Genomic DNA, 10,959 nt, shown 5'->3' with positions numbered 1-10,959 from the left:
GGTGACTTAATTGAAGATGTTTATATGACTCTGCTAGAAGGGTATCATACTAAAAATGACAATAGAGTTTGTAAGCTTGTTAAGTCACTGTATGGTTTAAAACAGGCTCCACGAAAGTGGAATGAAAAATTGTGTTCTTCTTTGTCTATTTTTGGTTTTATGCAAAGTCTAAGTGATTATTCATTATTTGTTAGATCCAAGGGTAACACCATTGTCATTTTGATTGTGTATATGGATGATATAATTTTAACAGGTAATAGCAATGTAGAAATTGAAAATGTTAAACAGTTTCTTAAATCACAATTTAGAATAAAAGATTTAGGATTGCTGGAATATTTTTTAGGAATTGAAGTGTTACCCACTGATAATGGTATTTGTCTAAATCAAAGAAAATATTGTTTGGAGCTTTTACATGAATTTGAAATGCTAGGTTGTAAGCTTGTTAAAACATCTTTGGAAGTTAATTTTGTTTTCAATAGAGATTGTGATGATAATACAAAGTTTGTTAATAATATTACTGAATTTCAAAAATTAATAGGAAAGCTGATTTATCTTACAGTAACTAGACATGATACTAGTTATGTTGTTCAAGTGTTAAGTCAGTATATGCATAAGCCCAGAAAATCACATTTAAATACTGCTTTTAGATTGTTGAGATATTTAAAGCAATATCCAGGAAAAGGTGTTGTTTTTTCTAAATCTAGTAATTTAGATGTTGTTGGTTATGTGGATGCTGATTGGGCAAAATGTTTGTCAACAAGAAGATCGGTGTCAAGATATCTGGTATATTTAGGTGGTTCTCTAGTTTCTTGGAAAAGTAAGAAGCAAAGCACAATATCTAGGTCCTCAACAGAGTTTAAATATCATGCTTTGGGTTCTGTTACTTGTGAGGTATTGTGGGTCTTAAAGTTTTAAATGATCTTGGTTATAATGATTTAACTTCTGTTAAATTGTTTTGTGATAATGAATCTGCTATTAAGTTAGCATTAAATCCGGTTTTCCATGAGAAGACAAAACATTTTGAGATAGATGTTCATTTTATTAGAGAAAAAATTGAAAATGGTATTTTAAAGTTAGTTAAAATTGATTCCTCCAATCAAAATGCAGATATTTTGACCAAATCTTTGACTTCTTTTCAACATGAGTTGTTATCAAAAAGACCTGGACTTTTAAATTTGTTTTCAGGAAAATAATGTTTTCAAATGATAAGTTTGAGAGGGGGTGTTAAAAAGTAATAATATAAGCAAACTTATCATTTGTAGTTATATGGTATGTTTTTGTTAATTTATTATAAATATAAGGGTATTGTTGTATTTCTTGAGAATGTAGGTGAAGAAGACACGCAGGTCATTTAACCCGAACCTGGTCCATGGGTATATGTTGCCCTGGGTATTTAATGTGGAAACTGAGATCATTTCTCAGTGACACAAGTATTGTTCAGTTGTTCTCTCTTGTATATTCTCTCCAGATTAGGGTTTCCTATTAGGGTTTCAGTTTGTTTTGTGATTACAAAATAGATTAGTTTTATAGTGTTCATCTGAGAGTTGAGAGTGATTGTAGAAAGGTTTTCATTTGTATTTGTTTGATGTAAACCAACTGTTTCATATTAAATGAAATGTTGATGTTGGGAATCTTAAGTTTATACTTTCATAAAAACTGATAATGAATAATGATAAATAAGATATCTAAAATGTCTATTTCAAAATTAGTAGAAAATCTAATAAGGATAGACTTCTATATACTACCAACTACGAAAGACCGATCAATAATGAATTTGTATTTGCGTAAGAGATTATTACCATAATAATAAGTTACGTATGTGCTTCAACTTGTATGTTTCGTAGATGATATTTTATTATATCTTATATTTAAAAATTAAAAATACACAACATTCGAGTTAATGCACAAATACAAGAAAAAACCCTACGACTTCATTCATTTAAAGTTTTAAACCATTTAATGTTGTATCTTCCGTATTATTTGTTGTACCACACCAATAGCACCGTATCCAGGTCGACAGTTTTACTTTATTTAAAAAACGCGGGATTCTCATTGTCAACACCATTCATTCCAACTGTCACCTTCTATTATTTTATTAATTTCAAATTCTTAATTCAAAATTAATTCATTTTTTAATTAATTTTGTCAAACATTCTATCTCCATATATACCCCATTAATTCCCTCCCTATCCTCAAATTGCATTTCCATCTTCCCAAATACCAATCCACCCATTAAATCTTAAACCGCCGCCGCCGTCGCATTCGCCGTCGTCATGGGCAACTACGTTTCCTGCACATTAACCAAACACTCAAAGAGCACAAAGGTAATTTACACCAATGGGGAAATCCGCAAACTCCAGCAACCAATTAAAGCTGCAGAACTCATGTTGGAATCGCCGAGCACTTTTCTGGTGAACTCAAAATCGCTCAAGATCGGAGCTCGGTTCTCCGCCCTAAATGCCGACGAAGACCTTGAGATGTCTTCCGTTTACGTCGTGTTTCCGATGAACAGGCTGAATTCAGTCGTCGCCACCGCTGATTTGGCGTTTCTTTTTCTTGCTGCTAAATCTGGTGCTAATAAAATAGGAACTGTGAGGATTCTGCCGGAAAATGCACCTACGCCGCCGAGGCTGAGCTTGGATGAGATTGAGGAGTTATCTTCGCCGGAGTTTAAGCATATGATTACGATGTGTAGATCGAAGAAGCCATTGTTGGAGACTATTGCTGAAGAACCGATTTGTTCAAGATGATTGTTTTATTGCCCGAAGGGTCTTCTCTTGGATTTTTTATTTTTCTAAAATTTTATATACGTATAGATAGAAAATGTTTTTTTATATATTCTTTTTTGCAAAAGCAATAAGGGAATTGCAATTCTTTATTACTCTTTCATATGTAACAATTGATTTTTTAAAGTTGCAGAATATATAAAAGAGTGTTATTTTTTAAAGTTCTCTCTTGTTTATATAAATGGTCAAATCATTTAAATTTATACAGATAGTAGTGAACCCGAGATATATTAGTGACACAGGAATGTGTTTCGTTTTTAATCTCATTTTAGATGTACAAAAGTTAATCATATGGCTATACACATGGCTTTAATGAAATCCAGTTGTCATTTAATCTTATATATTTGAAATATCCATTTGCCAGTTCTGTGAAAAAATGGATCCTAATTTGCAAAATAAATAAATAAATAATAATGATCGAATGAATTCGATAAAACTAACTTATAGTTGGATTGTATATTTAATTTGTATACCAGTATTTGGCAAAAATAATTAAAAACATAATTACATAAAATAATCCATCTAAAACTTGTCATTGATTTTTGAAAAAAAGTAATTAAGACAATTTGTATTAAACTCTATTTGAAATAGTTTTTTGATGTTGAAGCTCTTACCGTGGAACATATTTTACAGTCGAACATATTTATTTTCTTCAAGTTTTTCTTAAAAGTTGAAGGCTTTTAAAAACTGAATTGAAAACTTTTACTTGTTGTGTTGAATTAACTTAGTTGGATAAAATTTGTATTTAGATAAATTTTCCAATATTTCTAACATCTAAATCTTATTTTCACCTCATTCCCAAATGGCTAATGCTAAGACCACCTCCACTCATCATAATTTTTTTTATAAAGAATATGTAAAAAAGTAATGCGGGTAATAATTTATCTCCAACTTTAACAATATTTTTATATCAAAATATATATATATATATATATATATATATATATATATATATATATATATATATATATATATATATATATATATATATATATATAGGGTCGGGTTCCTATGAAGACTCATTTTAAAAAAGTTTGGTATAATATTATTAGTAACATTAAATTTGATAAGGAAAAATATTGTTATGTTGAAGAAAGTTTACACCAAAAATAACATGAACACTAGATAAAGTTGATATAAAAAGTAGTGTTGAGATGAAAAAAGTTTACAAATACTACACTCGAGTTTGAGATGCCCTGGATAATATATATTTATGTGTTGATTGAAGTCTTAAAGTTGAGCAAATTATTATGAGTGTTTCGAGTAAATTAAAATGAGTTATTGGACCACTGGGCATTCTCCAAACAGCAATCTTCAAAATTGGGTCCCATAGATATGTATGTCATGGTGTGTCCCGAAGGGTGATCCACAGAAGTTATGTGGCGGATATGAAGAGAGTGGAAGTTAAGTCTGTAATGGTGTATTGGTGTATTGGTGTATCCACAAAGCTTGTCCACATCTTCTGTAGGGATGTGAACAACCTGATTAGTGGATATCCACTTGTAAAAGTGTATACATGCTTTTTTGTGTTTCTCCTTCCTCATTCGAGTAATAACAAATATTTTCTAGAAAGAGAAAGTCGATCGTAATGAGATAATACTAAAAGTCTAAAAGTGTGGATTCTTTGTGCTACTCTAAACAATAAAGTTGTTAGAAAGCCCTTTTTTTAAAAGAGGGTTTGCGTTTTTGTAATGGAAAATTTGGAAAATGAGGCATGTGGATGTGTTTTATGCGTTTAAGCATTAACATTGCATTCATAATAGATACTGTTAGTGGATTAGAAAACAATTTATAAAAAGATTTTTTAATGTGTACTTACAACTAAATGTTTTAACAATCGGTTTGAATCGGCAGTCAACTCGATTGGACTGAGAACTAGACCAGCACCGGTTTTATGTTTATTTCTGAACTGGAATGAATCGGCGATTCTTACAAAAACCCGATTGAACTGGATGAATTAAATAAAAACACATAAAAATAAATCATTTTGCATAACAAACTTTGGTGTTTTTTTCACATCTATTTAGATTTCTTTGAATAAAAACAAATGGTAAATATTATGAAGTTTTTTAATGTGTTTTTATTTATCTAAAAATATATTTTGTTATCGTATTATACTTTATTTTCTTTTGATGTATTTTTAATGTTTAAACTGAAATGTTTACAGTTTAGATTCATAATGTAAATCTGAACTGATTGATTTTTCTTTTTTAATTGATGATGATGTTTATTAATAGATGACAAAAAATTGAAAATTGTGGTATAATTTTTTTTTTTTGATAAAAATAAACTTAAATACTGAAAAAATCAACAAAAAGAATTGTGTTTTTTAAATTTTATATATCAACATGGATCCTTATGGAAAGATAACAAAAATCATGAACAATTGCATATTCATTTTTTTTTTTTGATAAAAAACTTGGCTAAAAAAATTAAACGAAAAAAAGAGGTCGGCTTTTGGTAAAGAAATGGGCTTTATGGTCTAATATGGTATATGTGTGTTTAATGTACAAATGTACATTCATTTCCTTGGTCATTGATCATTATGATTTCCGACACGACTGGTCCTCTGGTTCCTATTGTTAATAATGGTTCTCTATTGAACAATGTTAGACTATCCTCATTGGCAACTTAATCCAACTGAAATATCTATTAAAAAACTATTTTCTCTATCTTTCATATACCTAACCTAACTAAAGATGAACTTTTATCCACATTAGCAACCCAACTTAGTCCACTATTTTATTTTTAAAAAATCATCAAAAAGTATATCAACATCAGTCTCATTTTGTAGAGAATTTTCTTCGAGGTATTTTAATATATTTTATTTATTTTTAAAATAAATAACACATTTATATTTTTTATAAAATAAATGAAATATAAAAAAATGATAGAGAAAGATAGTGAATTATGGTGAGCTAGGTTGTGGGGACAATCCGCTCACACTATTTCTTTTATTTTTTATTTTTTTTTTTACTTTTTTGGGGTGACCCATGGTGAGCTGCTCACCAATAGAGATAATCTTAGGATGTTTTAGATTCACAAACTCTTCTAGTTGCATCGTAAATGTCCTTGCTAAATTGCATATTCAATATGGTGGTTTTGACATCCATGTGACATCTCTCATAAGACTAACAGGAGTGGGAGGCGTTAAGCCTCGACACTACCCTCGCTACCAATTCGCTACACCACCCCCCTTGTTATGCTAAATGACTCGCTAAGACTAAAGGAAGTGGGGGCGTTAAGCCTCGCCGCTGCTATTGCTACCAATGCGCTAAGAAGAACTTGCCAAGGAGAGAGAGAGAGAGAGAGAGAGAGCTTATTAGCTTTTTTTTCTTTTTCTTTCTTGGAGCATTACGGTCTTCGTTAGGGTTTTATCCCCCCCCCCCCCCCCTTTGACCTGAAATCGTACCAAAGCCCATGGAAAACGCCCTTCTAATGTTTCCGATAATCTTTTCTCTTTACATAGATTTCAAATTATGAAGAAATTATAAGGAGATTTGACAAAGAAAAAACGAATGTATTTATTTCTGATGAATAGATGATACTAAGGAACTAAAATGAAACTGAAATACTTTTTGCGTCTAAGTTCTAACAAAATGGTCAAAAGCCATTTTCGACTTTTTTTTTCTAAACTTACATCTTAATTCCCTAAAATATAGTTAGTTGGTCACATTTAATCTTAGACATAGCTTTAAAAAATATAATTTATTTAAGTTTGAAAAAGAAAAAAAAAGTTCAAGAAATGTTAAGGGTACTACAACTCCCTATGAAATGCTAAGAAAATGATGCTAGCGAGGTAAGGAGAGAGAGAGAGAGAGAGAGAGAGAGAGAGAGAGAGAGAGGGGGGGGGGAGAGCTGATCGGCTATTTTTTTCTTTTCCTTTCTTGGAGCATCGTCGTCGTCGTTAGGGTTTTATCCCTTCCCCCCCCCCCCCCCCCCCCCTTTCAAACTAAAATCATACCAAAGCCCATGGAAAACGCCCATCTGAATAATACTTCCGATAATCTTTCTCTTTACATAGATTTCAAATTATGAGGCAATTATAAGAAGATTTGGCAAAGAGAAAACGAATGTATTTATTTCTGATTAATAGATGATACAGGGGAACTAAAACGAAACCGAAATACTTTTCGCGTCTAAGTTCTAACACAATGGTCAAAAGCCATTTTTGACTCTTTTTTTCTAAACTTGCATTTTAAGTCCCTAAAGTATACTTATTTGGTCATATTTAATCTTACACATAGTTTTAAAAAATATAATTTATTAAGTTTGAAAACGAAAATAAAAAAAAAAAAAAAAAAAGTTCAAGAAGTGTTAAGAGTGGTACCACACCCTCCAACCTAAGTGTTAGCGAGATGGCAGACAAAAAAATAACATGACAATAAAAAAATAATGTGACAAGATGTTAGGAGTGCTACCACTCCCTCCAACCTAAGTGTAATATATGGCTATGACAAAAAATACTTACATTCAACATGTTTGTTGTCAGACGGAAAAAATACTTACATTCAACCAGTGAAATTCCATAGATTCTAACCATTTATCATATTCCAAATATGATTCATACTTTTTTGATAGTTTTTTTAACTATAAATCTAACTTACTTCTAAACAACTCATAATCTCATCTATATCTTATATAGAAGTTAAACCATTGATCTTAATCAGGAAGCACGACATCTGATACAGCTAGACCAGAAGACCTTTGATACTTTTTTGGTAGTTAGTTGGCTCATAATGATCCCTTAGTCTATATCTCTCGCTGTTAAGAAACTCTACCAAATATAGTTTTTAAGAAATTTCGAAATCTCGGTTAAATTACTTTCTTTCCTTTTTTTTTAAATAACAACAATATTTTATTATAATTAATTCGAGGTTTTAATGGAATTTTAAAATGTTTACTTTATACATTAGATTCAATAATCTTATTAAAAATATTTATTTTTTAAAACCATATGCATACTTATACGTAATACTATGAGAATTCATATAAAATTTAATTGACTCTGAGATTTGTTTAATGCATTTGAAGGAAAAAAAAAAAAAAAAAAAAAAAAAAAAGATTGCCGAAAACGAGTGGGCGAGGTGGCGTGGGTTGCGGTGGTCAGCTCCACGACTAATGATTCATTAAAAATAAATTAACACTAACACGGCAAACTACTATGATTGCCGCCGCGACGCCTCTTACCTCCCTGTCCATCGGAGGAAGTTGCCATAACATTACTCCACGTTGCCCCCAGCAGCTTAATCACTTCTTATACTTTCTTTATGTCAAAGTCACATGCCACCATAATAGTTAATTAGTTGGAAAGAACCTCGATTTTTCCGAATTAAAACAAGAGTTTGAATTGACAGATTTAATAAAATCAATAAATGGGAAGAGTAACATTTTTTGTTAATTAAATCAAAGTCCTTCATTAGTCGGTGATGGATATAAAGGTAAACTTTTGGAAACTATCAAATTTGTCACAAATGGCTTCGATTATTATTAGGATTAACTTAAACGTAAGGACACTAGTGTGTAATATATGGATGCCACAAAGCTTAATAGTTAGGTAGAAAAGGTGAAGTAGACCGCAAATTTAGTTAAATGAATAAAGTCAATTCTACGAGTTTAGACTTCATTTTTTGAAAATGAGAAAAGGTGTGTTTGTTAAACAAGTTTTGTTTAAAAAAAAAATCTCATAACTCATGTATTAATGCTCCACTGTCTAAAGAACAAAACTATTTTAGTTTTAGATATTCCATGAAAATTAAGACGGTTTCATTTTTCATCACAACTCAAGGGGCCTTCAAACAAAACGTATCATGGTAAAACTTTGGAGTCAGACTACGTAGACCAAAATAACTACTCTCTCAAGCCCAACTATCCGCCCATTTTGATCACTAAAATGTTTGGACATCCCAATCCATATGCCTTTTAAAGAAATCCTCCACATACATTACCTTGATAGATATGACCTTGATGAAACAAATAAGTCGGAGCTCTTCAGGTACTTGCTCAACTTCCTTGAAATATAAGTGTTGTTTGTTTTTCTGAAATCAAAATATCTACAATCTGCGGACCACATCTCCAAACCTCTGCAACAGAAGAGGTGGACCAAACGTTTGCAGTCTGCAATAAGAAGACTGTTTGTTTTTAACGTCTGCAGGCTGCTGAAATAAACTGAATTTTAAGTAAAATTATTTTACAAACTTAAAATGATTTTTCAACACCAAAATTTTAATAATAATAGTCTTATAACATTGAAAAATAAAATTCATGCAACTAAATTAGTCACATAATAAAAAATTTGTTTTACAATAACAATTTCATTTAAAACAATTCAATCTATATTGTGCATCAACTGATCAACAATTTCATCTCGTAACTGAGTCATATATTCACGGTTTGCTGCAGTACCATGTGTTGGAATCCCGTCTTCATCATCATCAATGGCCACATTGTTATTTCGAAACGGGACATTGGGTTCATCGTATTGTGTGAAATACTCATTACTCAGTCCTTCTCTCCTTATATAATTATGAAGCATGAAACATGTCATGACAATGTTTCTTTGTATCACAAACGGGAATGGTGTCATCCTCTTCAATATAGGGAAGTGTGCTTTCAAAACACCAAAAGCACGCTCGATGACATTTTGAAGTTTTGCATGTCCATGGTTAAATATTTCTTTATTGGTCAATGCACGTCTTTGACGAAAATCTTCAAGCCAATACATCACATTACGATAAGGGGCCATAAATCCTCGAGTGCGTGCATACGCGACATCACAAAGATAATATTTGTCTGAAAAAAATGCAAAACACTAATCGATTTTCAAATTAAGATAAAAATATTTATAAAAAAAAACAAAAACTTACCTGGTGGTGGAAACGGGAATGATGCTTGTGGATCGGCTACTGCTTCTGATAATATTCTAGAGTCATGCGCTACCCCTTCCTACCCGGCCACAACAAATGTAAAAATTATATTGAAGTCACAAATTACCAATACGTTTTGGTAACAATCTCTCTTTCTCCTACTTCTATATAAATCTTGTTTCTGAGCAGGGACAACAACATGTATCAAAGTGTCATCAAGTGCACCAACCGCTCTTTTGAAAACTCATCGTAGCCTCCTATTATGTCCTGGAATGTTTGGATTCGGATTAAAAGAAGTTGGTACTATAACATCTTGTGCGAAAAGCATCATTTTTTCCAACACTTCATAAAAAAATTATGAATTGTTTGCTTCGAGTGTTGAAATCTTCGCTTGATAATCACGTAACGTTGATTATGGCCGATCATCATAAAAAACATAGTCATCTTTTCCTCAACCGATACATGTTTGTTGTCCTTTAATGAGTAATTTGCTATAAAAAGAGCACATAGTCGTATAAAAGAGTAACGGGACATGCGTAGTACTTCAACACATTGTAAACGATTACGGTGTAATAACTCCATTGTGTATTCATGTCCCGTCATTTCCGAATCATTATCCTGCAATCGTTTCACACCTGTAACACCGTAAATTTTCAAAATAATTTTTCATTTTCAAAATCACATAATGTATCACATCACAAATCAAAATCCATAATCAATTCTGTTTTCAAAAACAAATCCCAAGATCTCTACATATAAAATCTCCATCAGTGTGTGTGTATGTGTCAAGCCATCGCCTTCCCACGGTCCTCGCTGGTACCTGAGACATCAAACATAACAACTGTAAGCATAAATGCTTAGTGAGTTCCCCAAAATACCACATACTACAAATATGCCACTCGAGGCTAACCCGACCCTCTGGTCAAGATGTCTCAGCGGGACCTTCCAGTCCCACAGCTCGTCGGACCCTCTGGTCCAGTCATAGCTCTTTGGGCCCTCTGGCCCGATCTGAATCGTTGGACCCTCCGGTCCGGTCTATATAGTCATACAACATACAAATAACACATAGCATACAATCTCATAAATAGCACATAATCTCATACATAGCACATAATCTCATACATAGCACATAAGACCCTCTGGTCAACTCATAATACCACTCAAGGTAACGTATAGTGAGATGACTCACCTCGCGTGTCTCGGTAACTCGTAAAGCTCTCAACCACTAATGCTCGATCTCCCGAGCTATCGTCCTCCTACAACACAAGTGTATTTTTTTACTTAATTCTACTTGACTCTGGCTGACT

At 32.0% G+C, this 10,959-nt stretch overlaps 1 protein-coding gene across 1 annotated transcript; it reads left to right on the top strand.

The window, feature by feature from the left end:
• The first annotated feature begins 2,181 nt into the window (after positions 1-2,181).
• LOC145087408 (uncharacterized) lies at positions 2,182-2,947 on the top strand. The gene has a single exon (XM_079025359.1). The coding sequence runs from the start codon at positions 2,274-2,276 to the stop codon at positions 2,748-2,750; it is 477 nt and encodes a 158-aa protein (XP_078881485.1). The 5' UTR covers positions 2,182-2,273; the 3' UTR covers positions 2,751-2,947.
• The last annotated feature ends 8,012 nt before the right edge of the window (positions 2,948-10,959 follow it).

Source organism: Lactuca serriola, chromosome 2, assembly GCF_051521515.1.
Source record: "Lactuca serriola cultivar US96UC23 chromosome 2, Lser_US96UC23_V15, whole genome shotgun sequence".
Taxonomy (NCBI): domain Eukaryota; kingdom Viridiplantae; phylum Streptophyta; class Magnoliopsida; order Asterales; family Asteraceae; genus Lactuca; species Lactuca serriola.
This window is presented reverse-complemented; position numbering and strand designations above follow the sequence as displayed.